Here is a 17,720-nt window from a genome sequence, read left to right as displayed (position 1 = left end):
AAAAGGAAAAAAAGTAAGAAAAAATGGTAAAAAAGAATAAAAAATAATCTGAAAATCATTTTTTCTTGATTCTCACTCTCCTTCCTTTGGGAGAGTGAAATACATACACTTTGCCACGTCAGCGTTAAGGGTGCAAATAATTCCATTTAAAATAAGTTTAGGGGGGGATAATAGGATTCCCGCAAAGAAAAAATGTGTAGTTGAAAATTCGGGTATAGGTCAGGGGTACTTATGTATTTTCCCAAGAAATAACTGTTGGTAAAAATAATAGATTGAATATTATATTAATATTTCTTCACCTAATGCCTTGTCACTCTAAAATATATCACATTTTACAAAAAGAAGAAATACAAAAATAGCAGCAATTCACTAAATGTCCATGACTTCTCTTTTTTTTTTTTCATTGCAATTTATGTTCTGAATCTTTTTATTCACTGCAATAATATTAAATCTTGATTTAGTTTTTTTAGATCTACAAATTCACTACAACAAAAAAGTGGCGCGATTGCGGGGCGGGGCAGTTTGAAAAATCAGAAAAATATTATGCGGTGCAAGGCAATCAGCCGCTGTCACCGACCGGGGCTCAGATCTTTAATTATAGAATAGCGTGATGGCTGTAAGAAGATCATAAATAATGTAAATAGTCTGGAATGGATTCTTTTAATCCATAGCTTAAAAGAACGCAGCAGCGAGGGACAACCCGCTCATACAGTCAGCGGGGAGGATGACACTACCGGCAAAGACCGTCTGGCGAAAACGCCGCAGGCGCGAAGCGTGGTAGGCGTTGCGGGTTGAAATTTGGGTTATGACTCAACCCGCCCCGCCCCCTTGCCACCCCTAAATTCCTATCTTACACCGTATAGGTGCATAAGTAAATTTACCCATAGTTTCACTTCCACCTAACACTGCATGTGCATTAGTTCAAATCTCATCACAAGTCCTCTGTTAAAATTCTGACTCAGAAAATCACATAACTTTCCCTGAAAAATTGGTGATCCATAAATAACTATTTAATATATGCGTTAGAGAGAATCCCTTCATTACACTCGATTTAAAGACACCTAGGAGCTCAAACTCATAAGAAAATTTCACATGACTACTAGGAAAATTGTGAAGTCTCACCCTTTGATGAGTGAAACTTCTTATCTCCTATAATTTGTGTAAACATCGATGAAATAACGTGCAACCAAACGCGTTCGCACAATAGTTTGACTTCTTACGCCGAAAAATTATTAATATCCTTCTAATACTTTTATAGTTACAATTAATAACAATAACACAACATACGATCACGGCCTTAGTTCCTAATATTCAATTATTTTAGTCATAACCTATTTTTTTCCACAAGGGTAGCAGCAACAAAGGGAATGTATATTTAGAACTTTTTTTTTTTAAATTAAGAAGTATTAAGAGGATAGGACCCTAATAACTTTTTCATACCTCATAAAATAGATATAATATAATTAAAAACAATATTAATTAGCTTTTTAATATGATTGACGGTAAATATCGTGCAACACACGTTTATAGAGACTATTTATGACTGACAGAGTGAAGTCGAATGGGTAAGCAAGAATGCTAAAAGCAGAAATGGACAATGTGCAATAATTACCTGTGTATTTGGCATGCCGGTGAATGCTATATGGAGAGAAAGAAATAAGCTAAGATTCCAAGGAGGTAAACTGATAATCAACAACATCTGCAAAGAAATAGCTATCCACATACACCTGAAGGGGGTCTCAATACAAAACTGGAAAGAAGCTCTGCAGAAGATAAACTGCTACCCTTAGTATGCTAGAGTCTTTTACTGGTTTCTTGTGTAATAGCATTAGAGTACTGGATTGTCATGTATAGTCCTAGCTTAAGAAGGAACTTCGGACTAGAGTTTATAACAAATGATGAGTAGATGGTCGACATCTACTGAATGTAATGTATATTCTTTTGATGGAATGAAATAGAAAAGTTGTTTATCAAAAAAAAATAAAAAAATAATGAATACTATCCTAATTTGTTCTATCACTAGTTTTGGGCTTTAAAAATCTTTTCAAATAATATTTTCTAGGATTGTTTAAATTGATCATGGAATATAACTATAATTCATTTAATATTATCTTGGATGTGAACACTCTCTCTCTATATATACTTTTTATTCAAATAATATATTATCAGTTATCATTTTTTTGTATAATAATTTTAAAAATATACTCAATAATTAGAAGAAATAACTAATAAAATTAAGAATATAACGAGAGAAAGAGAAAGAAAAGGTATTGGTGAAAGTTAATAATAATAATAATAATAATAATAATAATAATAATAGTAATGATTCTATAAATTTACTCTTGAAAAATAATATATTATTTTTTTTATCAATTTCTTAATCCTATTTGAGTAACTTTTCAAAAAAAAAAAAAAAATTCAAAAAAATTCTTAAGTTTTCAAGGATTATATGTGATTGCTGAAATTGAAAAAGAAGCACGATAACTTATGAATTTAAAGTGATTGAATCATAAAACTGAAATAAATTTTAAGTTGAATGTATTGACCGATGATTGAGAACTTTTATGGAGATTCATCATTTTTAGGGAATATTAACTTTCATTTTATAACTCAAACATAATATTTAATGTATTATTTATTTAAAAAAATTATTGAGATATTATATACGCGCAAAGCGCTTTGCGCGAGCCGCATATCATAAGACTAGAATTTTAATAAAAGCAAAAGCTTGTGCAAGTAAGAAGTGATATCCTGGGGTCAAGCAAGCAAGTATTTTACGTGTCAAAGAGTGGGATGCATTATCACCTTTGGGTGTTGCGACCATGTCAGTCACCAAACATGATTAAATACCCACATCACTGGCAGGTGTCATTATTCCTCATTAAACTACTGTTTATTCAAAATTTGCATTAAGAGGATCGGAAGATTAGATCTCCCCCAACCCCGCTAAACCAAATGAGTACTAAGTGGACAATTCAAATGCTCCTAATGGCATTAATACTGAGCACATGGCCAAGAGTTAAAAAAAATTATGATGTCTAATAATAACACACTAGTAAAATGTACTGATACAGATTAATAAAAGACTTGTCGGATCATAGCACGAACTGTCATCAGTGAGTTTCCATATCTTCGTCTATAGCTTTAGCATCACTTGAACTGAAGTGGTTTGGATAGTACTTATTGGACAAAGAGTTGAAAAAAATTGTACTGATTTCAATAGATTTACAGAGGAATGGAACTGTCGTAGAGCAAAAAAACATGAGGAATGGCAGCTACCACATTGGGTAACAGAGTCATTCACTGTTGCTGCTGATGGCGATAGCGTCTATTAATGTATGCTTCATGAATTGACTTCTACGCAACAGCATTGCTTTGGTAAATGCTGTTTTAAAGATCGATTGGATGAATTCGAATTTCCACACTAGAATTAGAAATATAGCTAATCTTCCTGTTCGTACCCAAATCAAGTCATCTCTCACCAATACAAAGAAATTCGTAAGGTAATATGGAAACAGGTTTGCGATGGAGTTTAATTTTTATGCGCTAACAGTATTTACTGTGTTCCCACTATCAGTTCAATAAGATCTGCAACAGAGATAACTGTTTATAGTAAGTTTATTTTAAATAGAAATAAAGTAAATAATAGTAAGCAATAACAAGTTACATATCCCGGGTATTTCATGTATTAGTTCGCCAGTTTTTAGATTAAAATAACGTTAGCACCTAAAAGCATCACCTTTCATCTATCAGCAACTCAGAGCCAATCATATTTAGCCCCTTTTTCAATTCCTCCCTCCAACTATATTATACAATTTCAAAACTCTCACTTATCTTTTGGAATAAATAGTCATATCGTTTGCTCCCACAATCTCCAATATTTGTTCTTTGTCTTTTAACTATTTATTCTCTATATCTTATGTACAAAGATATAGTAGTAGTTAACAAACGGAAATTTTAGAACTACACCAACAATTCACAGAGAATGAGACATTCTTGACAACCGCATGAAAAGAGCATACTTTTTGCCATTAATTTAGGGGGAGCTTAATAGCATTTTTGGCCAGCTGCAAAAATCAACTTATTTTGAGAAGTGTTTTTTCTCAAAAGTGCTTTTTTCAAAAGTACTTTTGGTGAGAATCAATTTGTTTTTGGCTATTTAATTTGAAAAGCATTTCTGATTAGCAATTAGTATTTGGCTAAGCTTTTAAAAACTGCTTCTAAGTATATTTTTCTCAAAAGTGTTTTTCAAAAAAATGCTTTTGGAGAGGAGCTACTTTTTTCTGTTTCTCCAAAACTTTTTATGCTTCTCCTCAAAAGCACTTTGTTATCTTCCAAAAACTTGACCAAACACTTCAACTTTGAAAAAAACACTTTTTTGAAAAAAAAAGTGCTCTTCTAGGATTGGAGAAACTTAGCCAAACAGACTATAAGAACCAGATTTAACAGCGAATTGTTCAGGTTCTGTAGAAATATATTAGGAAGCTTAAACCCTTGAACTAATACTCCACTAATTAGTTCAAAACTTCACATAAAATAATTCCACTTGTTGTGTAAAGATTCATTTGACAATCAAAATTGAAAACGAGTAAACTAATGATATGAAATGGTCCCTACCAAGACTCCAAGAACTGCAGTCAAAGGCATGCAACAGTAGACCACTGGCAAATTGCAATTATTTTGTTACTGTTCAGTCTTCATGCCCAACTTTAATGCTAATTGTCACATCAAACTGGAGTCAATAACTTGTTAGACTGCAAAGCTACCTCAGACATAATCATTATGCATCGCAGTAGAGTCATAACTAAAATGCATTTCCTATGGTCCCAAAAGGTAGCAATGGACTTGCTATAATTTAAGATAATCAGACCAGAGTCATCAGTTTACTCGCGTTATAAGTTTCCAAATCAGGCTACACAATGTCAGCAATTTTATACTCAGTAGTAAACGTCTGAGAATGCAACAATTTCCAATGTTCACCTGCTGCAAGATCATTGACTGAGAAAATAATGATTCTCCCACAATCATTTTTAAAGTATGTGCATAGTCGATTGAGAAACATTTACTAGAAATTCAAATATACAGCGACCAAACTGACGAGATAAATAAGACAACACAATTTAAATGACTACACTTGATTACCAGAGCAAACATTTAAGGGAAAAAAAGAGGACAGATGCAGGAAAAATCATAAAAGAGGAGGTATCTACTAACGAGTAATTGAGCCTAATGATGCAATTATCTGCTCCGACGAAAACTCAACAATAATCTTACATAGTAAATACACATCAAAATCAACTCAAAACAAGGCCTAACTACTTTCTTTGTGTTGAGCAAAAGTTCGTCCAATGATGCTTAAGAAGTCCACAATCCATCCAGATATTCTTTTTCCTCTTACATAAAGGAATTGCTTTAATAATTACTAACATCTAAAGGCTCTATCTAACTATCGTCTAATAAAAATCTAGTCTTTCCTGGTGCTAAGATACCTTTACAGCCTTCATTGCCACCACTACAAGCAGTTTCTCTGCCGTTAAATCTGAAATATAGGTAGAGGAAATGTCCAGCAACATAAAACTATATAAATACATATAATAATCATGAACGATGGTAATGCCTAAGAGCTTATCTTATTCATCTTGAAAACCGTCTTCCACAAAAAATGTGTTAATATTTCATGGAGAAACATAACCAAGTATTTGATGAGTCTTCAACCCCTACACAGTTCTATTACATGCATGTCTCATAATCTTTTTGCTGAATATGTGAGTAAAAGTTAATCTAAAGTAAAAACTCTGTTAAATAAAACCAGAAACTAAAACGAAGAGGAAGAAAATAAAAAGGAAGAGGTTAATTGATGATGCTTTGTAATAGAAACACAATCATGAGTTACAAGTTACAACAGAACTATTTTACCACCATCTCTCTATGTTTTAGCAGATCGCATACGTGCATATGCTCTATTGGATTCAAACTCCTATATATTACATACAACAGAGAAATTTACATATTTGACTACAAATGTATTCTTTCTGTGAGAGTATAAAATAGAATTAGTATTGTCGACATGTAAATCCCAGACTCGCCTTGCATTACGTTCACATGATATCCTGCGTCATAAATGTACCTAAAATAACTGCAGGCTACATTATATAATTCTGGGTCTTCTAAAGCACTTCAAATACTAGACTTAGACATATAGCAGTTAATTAAGCGCATTTCAAATCCAAGTGAAAGGACAATTATCACCCTAAGTGTGAGTGATACCTCTTATAACTAAAAGGCAGCATCTCTCTCACACTAACCAAACAAGATTATCCCCAAGCAAGCGCAAGGTGCATAATTCTTCAGAAATAAATTCCTCCTTCCTTCCCCTCCACCTCTTTAAAACAGCAGCAAGTCGTATCATTACAACATACACTCCTTGGGTTCTCTCTCTCTTGAAACAATTTGGAGGACATATAAAGTACACTGCTGAACTAGGTTGACAAAAACTAAAATCAATTTACACGAGAAAGATTCAGGAACTATATATTTCAATGTATTCACAAGTCATTTGAATTTCACAAAATGATATTTCACATACATGGAATAATAGAAGAGAGTAAAGAATTTTAATAGCTTGGAGTGGACTATCTACCTCATTAAAAATCAACAAGTCTCTTATTCCAATGAACTTAAACATTGAGAAAACCTGCTATCAACTTCTACCATCCACATCAAACCCAGCTCCAGTCCAACCAGGTGCTGTTGAACCCCTACCTTTAGGCACTATGCCAATTCCCTTTACTCTTCCTTGGAGGTTGATTTTCTTCTTACCTCTTGCTTCACCAAGAGAAGGCAATTGGTTTTGTCCATTTTCTGCTCCACTGCTTCTATCATTTCCTTCTTTCGATGTATTTCCAGATGATCCGCTTGACGGTTCTTGTGTATCCTTAACTGAGGAAACATCTTGAGTCATACTGCTTTGTACAGGTCCCACAGGATTTTGATCCTGAGACCACATATGGGAAAAGGCCACGGGCATTTTAGTAGAAAGTCATCTTAATTACGAAACAAAAGCAAGCATTATATAACTGCAGTGTGCCATGTTATCCATATCGTTCCAAATAAGATCCAAATGTAGAAAAAAGAGAAATACAAGAAACTCTCCAATTCATATCTGTGATGGCTTTTTTTGGATAAAGTAAGGGTACGTGACAGCTAAAAAATTCAATCAAAGAAAAATCCTTTCAATTTTTAGTTTTGGCACATGTTGTAATATTCTGTCTGGCATATATTTTGCTCACTCATATGGAAATAGCTATCTTTTCACCCAGAGAGATGGTTTGCTTCATCTTTGCAAACACAAGATGTGAGACCAAAATACCCAACATAGAGAAGCAAGGGGAAAAAGGTGATTTCTGAGAAACGGATAAGCGAATCCGCTTATAAAAAAATGGATAAGAGGATTGGCCAAAGTGGGCAATTCGGGACATTCTTTAAGCCCAAGTAGTTCGGCAAGGTGCTCAGCAATCTTAAACATCTGTTAGGGCATAGAATGTTAGAGAATAATATCATTCAGGCTCTAAACTAAAACCAAGAGTAACATTGCTGATGTTCTAAAATAAAACCATCTTACACCGATGCTAGTAGAGAATAGAATAGTTGATGTCAACCTTACAAGTGGGATAGCAAATCTACAAGCAAATGAGTGGTATATGTGGCTGAAAAGGTGGGAAAACATGGTCCTTTCGAGGATAAAATTGGCTGAGGCAATAACGCAGTCTTAGAAACCAAAAGATAGAATTCCATGGCTGCCAGCATTGCAGTGCTGAGGGTCAACATTAATAAATGAATGATGATGTTGTGAACATAACTTACCTATGAGAGGACATGTATGGGAAATTGGCATATTACATTTAGGACCCTGGCTAGAAGGAGCATGTGCACTATGTAAAGATGTGCCTACATATACAAGAAGAACAATCTATTTTCATTCAAAACCAAGTTATCCCAGGATTATAATCATGGAATTGTAACCAGGATAGATAATCTCGCCTTCTATATGGGACAGATAATTCCATGATTTTGATATAAATTCCATCCTGGTTTACCTAATACCCACAACCAAACACTGGACAAATTTAATCCCAAATTTTATACTGGGATAACCCCCCCAATCTTGTAACCATACGGCCCCTTAGTGCTATGCAAGAAATTGGTTTACTGTATTTCCTTAGTTTCTCTAGAGGATGATCTTGAACCTCCCTCCATTCTTCTTTTCCTTTTTCTTCTTTTTAGTTGTTCATTTGGTTGTTGTTCGTTACTTTGAGAGTTTGGTTTAAGATATGCAACTCTATTTTCTGGTCAATACAATTTGGGTTCATTACAGGTGACAACAAAGGACAGGAGGAGAAAGAAGGAAAGAAACGTTGAACTAACTAGAATTCCAAAATATTCCGCAAATTAAAAGGAAACAGGGTTATTTCTGTGCTGCCAGCAGAATCATGTCACGTATTCTATCCATATCCGCCAAAGTTACTGTAACTGTAAAAGTTAAAGCTGAGATAACCAAATAACGTGGTCCATGTCCCAATTGTTTCTCATCATACTATGGTTTTGCACGATAATTCTATAAGGAGTCTTATAATGAATCAGCCAGTTGGTTACTGCATAACACAACTTGTTATGCTAGATATTAGAATTGGTCAAAGACATAAACTACTTTGAAGACAGAAACTTAACAACAATATGTGTACCCCACTCTTCCATGCACAGATAAGGAATTTCTAGCAGCATAAAAAAGAGTTATCACACTGCTAACAAGTGTTGTCCACATCTAGAAAAAGAAATGGATAAAACATGCACAAACATACTGGAAACTAATCGAATTCCAAAATACACATAAAATACACAAAGATATGAAAGAATTCTTACAGGGGTGGAGGCCGTGGATGCTCTACTTGGATTCATAGCTTCCAGCCGTCTTTTCAATTCCTCCAATCTAGCAAGCTGACTGTTACTACTTTCCAGAACCTATAAAGAGAATCTCATTTGAGAAATATTCACACAATCTAAAAATGCAAAGGTAATAGTACAGAAGAAAAAGTACCAGGCTATTCAAATCCTCACAAAGCTTTTGTTTATTCGCCTCCTCGTCTTTAACAGCCTGTGATGCTGCTTCCCAAGCCTAGAAGTCATTATCAGATTTATTATAAGTAAACCACATAAGCAATGGACACTCCATTACAATTTTCTAAGAAGGACAACTAAGTAATTTTATTGTTCGCTGTCTCGCTTTAGAGCGCTTTTTTTTTTTTAAATTTCTTCCATCTTTTCTTCTGATTGTTGAAATCATATTGTAGGAGCAAAACCACATTACAAGACTAGACTGATATAGAAACTAATATAAGGACATGGTGCGATCGGAAGCCACTGCATCCCCGTAAAAAGTGACAGAATGATCCTTGTAAAGTTCATCCATTTGTTTTAATCTGATTTACTTGGGCATGACTCAGTATATACTTCTAAAAGTTACTATCAACTTCTTGTTCACACTGCTAAGAATGAAGTCGATGCTTCCTAATTCAAGGAGGAATGAAACATTGGAGTATGAAAGTCAAAGAGAAGACAAAAGATTCTCTTTACACCATCAAATAGAGATGCCTCCAACCTTTTCACAAGACAATGACTTTCGGCACACAAGAACTGAATAGCAATGGACCTAAACCAGCTAAAACGTGATTTAGTGCTAAGCTAGTATATTGGAGAAATAGTAGCTGACACAAAAAGATTTGAACTGCGGGAACAGGAGAGGTTAGGTGGTCATTGGAAGTGCTGAAAACAGTTTTTGTTTTAACGTGACAGATGGTGTCTGAAGATAGAAGAATGACGGAGATAACACTAGGGTTGTCTAGTTACTCTATTATGTAATCCAGAGATATCATATTCCATGAACATGTGTTTCACCTATCATTACTCTTCCCTGCCTCTACATTTCCTACTCATCCTAAAAATTTGTGGATCATCAGCTTTTTAATTCCTTTCCTTCATTTACTCCTTCATTCCTTTCATATCCTCCTCACTTTTCTCCTTTCCTTAGGAAATACACAAGGACTTCTAATCCCCCTAGCTACCTCCAAGACTATTGGGTGTTCTTCCATCACTCCTCCTGCTCCACAAGCTAAAACCTGCAAGGTTTTCTCTGCTAAGATCCAAGCTTTACCAAAAAGCTGCTTCTTATCCTACTTGGCAAGAAGCAATACTAGAGGAATTCCAAGATCTGAATGCAAATCAGCCCTGGGGCATGTTCTTCTTCCGCCTGGCAAGAGAACTATTCCTTGCAAGTGGTCACCAAAATCAAACAAAGATCTAATGGCTTCACCGAGAGATATAAGGCTAGACTGATTATTAGAGGTGATTCTCAGCAGGAAGGTATAGCAGATACTAAAACTTTCTCCCCAGTTGTCATCACAGCCATTTAGTGCCTGCTCATTCTTGCTGTTAAGAAAAGCTGGAATGTCTATCAGTTGGATGCTAATAATGTTTTCCTTGGGGAGACCTTCATGAGAAGGTTTATATGAAGATCTGCCCTGGTCTCACTGTTTCTCTTCCTTCTGCCACTATATTGGTTTGTATAAAAGGTCTCTCTATGGGTTAAATTGCCAAACTCTCGGAGTTATCCTATTCAGGGGCTATTCTTCTAGCAAAAATGATTCTCATTGCTCACCAAGGTGTCACAATCTTCTACTATGGTATTAGCAGTGTATGTTGTTGACATATTTCTGGTTGGTGATTGATAATGGAATGCTGACATTTAAATCCTTCTTGGATGAACAGTTCAAGATCAATGATCTAGGTGTATTTCATCACTTTCTTGGTCTTGAAGTAACTAAACTTCCTCAAAGCTATGTTGTGGATTAAGACAAATATGGCCAGGATCTTCTTTATAAGTTTAATTGTTCTAGGGTGGCCCATGTTGTGACTTCTTTGGATTCTTCTATTAAAGTGTGAGTTGACGAAGATGAGCCTCATCTTCACCTTTCTTTGTACGGAATACATGTTAGGAGGCTGAATTTTCTACAGCAAACTAGACCTGGTATCTCTCTCAGTCCAGCACCTTAATCATTTTTCAATCTATGGTGGCTCATATTCTGAGGTATCTCTTGAAAGATCCAGCTCAAGGGATTCTGCTGTTTTTACAAATTTTTCTTTAAAAGCATATTTTGATCCTAATCGGGCTGCATGCCCTATCTCCCAGAGGTCTGTTACGGGTACTTCATTACACTATATGTTTTCCCTATCTCTTGAAAGCCTAAGAAGAAATCCACTGTCAATAGCATAAGTGCAAAAGAGCGACAAGATCCACGCATCTTAAAGCGAAAAGCGTGAAGTGAATAGCATGCTTTTTCAAAGTGAAACGTACAATTTACCGAATACTAAAAATAGCAAATATATATGAATTTAGCACCCTAATAATCAATTTGTAATTAAAAAGCTAATTTCAGCATCCAGTTTACAATAATGCTGATATTAGTCCAATTTCTCAAAGTTGAGATTTTAAAGAACTAACAGCATGTTGTTTTAAGTTTACACTTCTCTAAAGCACATCACTTAAGCCATGACCCTCTGCTTCGTGCCGTTTCATCGCTTTCAGCAACGAAACAATGGCTTTTAATAACACTGGGCTGAGACCGAGTATAGAGCCTTGAGGAGTATGGTTACCAAAATTGCTTGGTTGAAGAATTGTGGGTGATCTTGGCTTGCCTATTTCTAAGGCTGTTACTAAATTTTGTGATAGTCAAGCTGCTTTGCATATTCCCAGGAACCCTGTTTTCATGAGCACATTAAACATATCGGTAACTGTCAATTTGTTGGGGACATGCACAATTCTTGGGTCATATCTCTACCTTTTGTTCCTTATGATCCACAACTAGCTGATGTGATCACTAAAGGGTCGTTTGGTTGGGAAACAAGTTATCCCAGGATTAATTATCCCGAAATTAGTTATCCCGAGATTGTTATCTCAACCTCCCATAGGGGCTAAAAATAACACTACAATTCTGGGATAACTAATCCCGAGATTAGTGATACCGCGATTTTACCCCAACCAAACGTGGGATAAACTCATCTCAAATTTAATCCCGGAATTAATCTCATCTCAAATTTAATCCCGGAATTAATTATCCCTTAATCCTCGTACCAAACGAGCCCTAGGGGGTTGTTTGGTTACAAGGATAAGGAATTATAATCCAGGGATGAAATGTGGTAATATTTTATCCCATGTTTGGTGAGATTTTTAATTTCGGGATTAGCAATCCTAGGAATGTTTATACTACAATTGTGGTATTAGTTTTATATCACACTCTATGTGGTATATCAATCTCGGGATTACTAATCCCAAGATAAACAACAAAATGACACATTTGCTCTTCTCCAAAGCTTTTCCTTCAAAGTCTTTTAAGAAACCCAAGGTTAAAGTTGAAAATAAATGTTTATCCAAGTTTATCTAGTTTAAACCAAATACATATCTTGTATTATACCTGTATATCCCATTTTTAAACATCTGCCAATAAGAGTATATCCACTAAATAATCTCGTCATTATTTAATCCCCATACTAAAATCCCTACATTGTAATCTCAGTATCACTTGTTCACAAATCCTCACCACCGATTATTATGCAAGTTGGATGGTTCCACAAGCTTAAAGGAGGGGGTCTTAGAGCTGGTGTCCATGCCCAACATGAAGAAGGCCTGACCTGAGTTTCTTATGGATGTAGCAGACTTGGTCCAATTGTTTATTTTTATCAGGGTGATGTATTTTTTTTCCAGTTATTGTTATTGTCTATTCATTGTTAATATAAGTACCGTTATTGAGGTTTGTATGGAAGGTTTGAGACCTTTTTAATACAACTTTTCACTTTCTCTCTTCTCTCTCTCTCTTTCTGACTTCTCGTCTAGGGTTTCCTTTGATTTGATCTGCGATTCTCGGAATTAAAACAATTTGACATGCCAAAGCACCATTTTTGCCTCATCCCAGACATTTCAGGAAAAGGTAAAAAAAGAACTCAGATTTCGCAAAGATTTCCTAATCCAGAAGGCACTTTTAATTAACAGTTCATGAATATTGAAGGGTGTCAAGGACAAAAAATACAACTTTTACTATTTTTTTTTCCTTTGTGTCAAAATAAAAAATGTAACACTCTTGTATTGCCCTTTTCTTTTTCTTTTTCTTTTTCTTTTTCTTTTTCTTTTTCTTTTTATATGGTGGATGACATCCTCCCTTCCCTCTTCTGTCTTTTCAACCAGACATCATGAACATTCCAATAGTGTAAATATTCCAAACCAAATAAGCTCATCTATCTAAAGCAAGATCCATGAGGTACCAGTATCTTTTAACAATTTCTTAGTGGCACATACGGATATCACATATCCAAGGAAGAGATATATGGAAAAACGAAAAGGAATGTTACTGCAAGACAAGTGCTGCGACAATGAGATGCTTAACTTCTCTTAATGGTAGAAAAGTCAGAATTGGAGTCTGTTCTATCTGTTGAGATAAAAAAACAGAAAGGGAGGTTAGACAAACCTTTCGTGCTTGCTCTTCCCTCAGCTTAGCAACACGGATTCTCTCTGTTGACATTTCTATTTTCTTTCTCATGAGTTCAAGTGCTGAAGGTGCACAGGAAGCACTTAAATCAACAATGTATCAAAAGGTAATGGTGCTCAAAGATGTAGCATTATAAGTCACAAACCTGCTTTTTTTGGCCCAGCAGTAAGCTTCATCTCCATATTCAGGTTCGTGAGTTCCCTTTCAACATCACGGATCTTGGAATAATTTTCATCAATATATCTGGAAAGATATAGCAGAATACCAGAAATTATTATGCATGTAAAACTTGGAAAGACCATCTGATGTGGAAAGCAGTCTGATGCAGGAGTCAGCCTAAATACAAGTCAATATTACACTTTACACCTCCATTTCTTCTGTAGAACTAGGCCTCCATTAAAACATTCAACTCCAAATCAATCATCTCTGACAATGTGTTCACCAGGTAAAAGAATCTACGAACATGTAGGCAAGGTGCGGGCAGGCTAGCCCAAATATCGCCGTTATCGGAAAAAGGAACTAGGACATGAACTCGACATTGGTAATACATCCAAAAATTTACGAAACAAAGATCTACAAGATGAAAAAGAGTACCCTATGCATGGAATAAATTTCCCTTGAGGAAATCTCTCCAATACTGTGTTGCTCGGACTATCCGAAAATTTTGCCGGGTGCGTGTCGGATCCTCCAAAAGTAGTGTATTTTTGGAGGATCCGACACGGGTGCGGAAGCATTTTGGAGAGTCTGTGCAACATAGCTCCAATATAATGTTTTCATATAGAGAAATGAATGACTAAACTTTTTTCCGAACTTCAATTTTATTTGAAAGATCTCTAATTTATATATTTGGTAAATCAACTTTTAGATATTCCAAAATTAAAGCTTTCTGAAAGAAAAAGTCTACTTTTTCCTTGATAATTGGTCTGCATATCACGTTATTTTTTTTGCAGATAAACCTCAATATAGTGATTTGTTTAAATAGTTTCTGTCAAAATAACAACCACCATATACACTATTTGAAACTACACAAAATAGACGTTTTATTTGTGAATTTATCCCAAGACTCTTTTCCCTAACTGTGTATAAAATTGCCCAATCGAACTCTGTGAAGTATGCTGGTCATCAGAATTCATTACTATATCCTTGTAAGCTAAATTACCTTATTTTGTCCCAATTTGAATTTTGGATAACATGGTGTCGGGCCAATTCGCTCGCTATTTTCTCCCAGTTTACTTACCCATACTCCTTTCATCAAATTCAAGTTTTATGTTCCCTGCACAATCTCTTACAGTGTACTCCTCCAAAGTGAGAGCATAGTTTGCTTCATCAACCATCCATTCTTAAAAACTTTTTACATTGTACTAATATCCGAAAATCCAGTATTAGAATGAAATAAGTCCGAAAAGAGCAGAGTATACAAAGAAATCATATCATGAATCCCTACTAGTTCAAGGGTAGTAGATTGATTGATTGACTAGCTTTTCTTTTCTTTTTCTTTTTTAAATAATGGCAGACCAACTTATGCACATCCTCGGCAATTACATCACATGAAGGTATTTTCTGCCCATCAAAGCTGAGACAGATGGGAAGAAATCATCTAACTTTTTGGTCTTCACTGGCATTTGAACTGTGATCTTCATTTTAGCTTCACTGACCGTAAGTCACACCATTTTCTGCTAAAACGCTTTATTTACCAGTATCTAATGAATAGACCAGAACTACTATCATCAGACTCCGATCAATTTGAGATTAAGTAGTATATTGATTGATTGACTAGTATCCAAAGATATAGACCTAGAGGCAGATACTTAAATAAATTTGACACAAATAACCAGTGAAGTGGGGCAGAAGCAAATAACGAGAGTTGAAAGTTTGATAAGATCCAAAAATATTAGAAAAAAGTGACAAGTCAACTTACTTTCTCAATTGAAGTTGTTCTTCTTCAATTATCTGTATCCACCAACGCGAGAATCAAACAATGCATACAGTAAAATTCCCAAAATTAATAACATATTTTGTACAAGTAAAATCAGAGAAATAAGAGAAATACCTTTTCAGTGTAAGCAATGACAGGTGATTCTCTGGCAATGCCATCGGGTCCAATCTCCGGTAATAGCACGGGTTTGACAATGGCATTGTGAGTAGCGGTATTATTAGGACTTGAATTACCGTTGGTCCCCATTGATCTGATAATTTGGTTTTCACTACAGAAAAATTGACAAGCGGCTATTTACGGAGAGTGGAGTTCTAAATAGTCGTGAAAAGGTTTGCTAAACGACGAACGTGTCGGCTACGATCTCGATTGCTTTAAATGGGATCGCGGCCGCACATGCCGTTGGCTGTGGCGGAGGCAATTACCCGGATTTTATGAATTAGTACTGGGATAATTGGCCGGAGAATAAGAAATGATGGAATATCAGTTTACCATCTACCAGCTACAGGGGCGTTCACCTTTAATTTGCGTTTAATTTTCGTTTTCACTTAAAATGAAAGTAAATCTATTATGTCAATTTTTACTAAATATATACACCAAATTATCAAATTTTCCATTTTGATTTTCATTTTTTTTGGTAATTAAACTTTTATATATACCAGAGAAAAAATATTTACAATCAAGACAGAACCCCCTTGTGGGATTATACTGGGTCGTTGTTGTTGTTGTTGTTGTTGTAGTAGTAGTGTATGAGTCAAAACCTAACCAAAGGGAATCTTGCCAATAGATGATTGCTAAGAGCTGATTAGGCTGAGGTCGTGCTCAAGATAGAAAGAACCTATTGGCGAGCTGAGTAACTGGGATCGAGGTCGAATACTCAGATCGGTCCTAACGGCTAGTTTAGTAGTAATATATTTTAGGGGAATATTTCATAGAATATGTCACGACCCCAATCCCGGTCATGATGCGCCCAACACGATGCTAGGCAAGCCCGACCAATTACCACTCACAATCCTTTCTTATTAGAATTCATTACCAATTTTCAGAAATAGATACCAATTTAATATAAGTAGAAGTCTGAAATAAAAGATTGAAATATATGGAAGGCCATAATGAAATCTCTACAAATGCCCAATGATCTGGTGTCACAAGTCTGAGCCTCTAATACAAGGTTTCAACAGCCTAATGCAGAAATATGTCCAAAATGCGGAATAGTAAAGAAAGATAGAGGGAGAAATCGGGTCTGCAGACGCCATGCAGCTACCTCGATAATTCCGATGAAAAACTGAACAGCAGGAAAGCTCGCTCTACACCTCAGGGACACCTGTACCTGCATACACGGTGCAGGGAGTAATGTGAGTACTCCGACCCAGTGAGTAATAACAATAAATAATGGCTGACGGTATAAAATCACGTAAAGGTACTAAGCAATTCTATATCAAAGTAGTAAAACCATTTAAAGAGCAAGTGGTAAAGAAAATTGAATGAAACTCTTTGAACCAGGTGAAAATAGGTAATTTGACAAGCATTAATCCAGTATAAATTCGCTCCTCGAGCATTTCTGTTCATTTACTTATTTCTTACCCTCAATACTCAATTCATATACTTCTCACAATAACCGAAATCGAAACATATATATATATATATATATATATCGCTGCGGCGTATATATACCGGTGCGGCGTACAGCCCGATCCGTATATCGCTGTGGCGCACAGCCCGATCCATAATAATAATAGTCAACTGCGCTCACTGGGAGTGTGCAGACTCCGGAGGGGCTCCTACAGCCCAAGCACTATATTGCTGCGGCGTGCAACCCGATCCATATATATATATATATATATATATATATATATATATATATTTACATATTTGCCGCGGTGCGCAGCCCGGTTCATATAAGTATTTGTTGCGGCGTGCAGCCCGATCCAATATATGTATTTGCATATTTGTTGCGGCGCGCAGCCCGGTCCATATAAGTATTTGTTGCGGCGTGCAACCCGATCCAATATATGTATTTGCTGCGGCGTGCAGCCCGATCCAATATCATATATAATATCCTCACTATTGGGTCCTCAACCCCTCTCAGTCATTATAATCACAACCTCTCGGGCACAATAATATAAGGTAGGGATCTCAGCCCACATATTTCTCTCATTTATGGTTAACATTTCATAACCCGGTTCATATCATTT

General features: G+C 35.6%; 1 protein-coding gene across 1 annotated transcript; it reads right to left on the bottom strand.

The window, feature by feature from the left end:
• Positions 1 to 6,504: 6,504 nt before the first annotated feature.
• Positions 6,505 to 16,086, bottom strand: LOC104247738 (uncharacterized). The gene is made up of 7 exons (XM_009803824.2): positions 15,643 to 16,086; positions 15,511 to 15,542; positions 13,738 to 13,835; positions 13,572 to 13,654; positions 9,095 to 9,172; positions 8,920 to 9,018; positions 6,505 to 6,994 (listed from the first exon to the last, which is right to left on the bottom strand). Exons 1-7 carry the CDS (start codon positions 15,772 to 15,774, stop codon positions 6,701 to 6,703), a joined length of 816 nt encoding a protein of 271 aa, XP_009802126.1. The 5' UTR covers positions 15,775 to 16,086; the 3' UTR covers positions 6,505 to 6,700.
• Positions 16,087 to 17,720: the final 1,634 nt, after the last annotated feature.

Source organism: Nicotiana sylvestris, chromosome 11, assembly GCF_000393655.2.
Source record: "Nicotiana sylvestris chromosome 11, ASM39365v2, whole genome shotgun sequence".
Classification (NCBI taxonomy): domain Eukaryota; kingdom Viridiplantae; phylum Streptophyta; class Magnoliopsida; order Solanales; family Solanaceae; genus Nicotiana; species Nicotiana sylvestris.
Note: the sequence above shows the minus strand (reverse complement) of the source record. Positions and strands in the feature narration are given on the sequence as shown.

Excerpts from the sequence above, each read along its gene's own strand:
- LOC104247738 (XM_009803824.2), bottom strand. The coding sequence starts at position 15,774 with ATGGGGACCAACGGTAATTCAAGTCCTAATAATACCGCTACTCACAAT. Across the intron at positions 13,655-13,737 it reads TGCTGGGCCAAAAAAAGCAG|CACTTGAACTCATGAGAAAG; the intron begins GTTTGTGACTTA and ends GTGCACCTTCAG. Across the intron at positions 6,995-8,919 it reads CATCCACGGCCTCCACCCCT|GATCAAAATCCTGTGGGACC; the intron begins GTAAGAATTCTT and ends ATGTGGTCTCAG.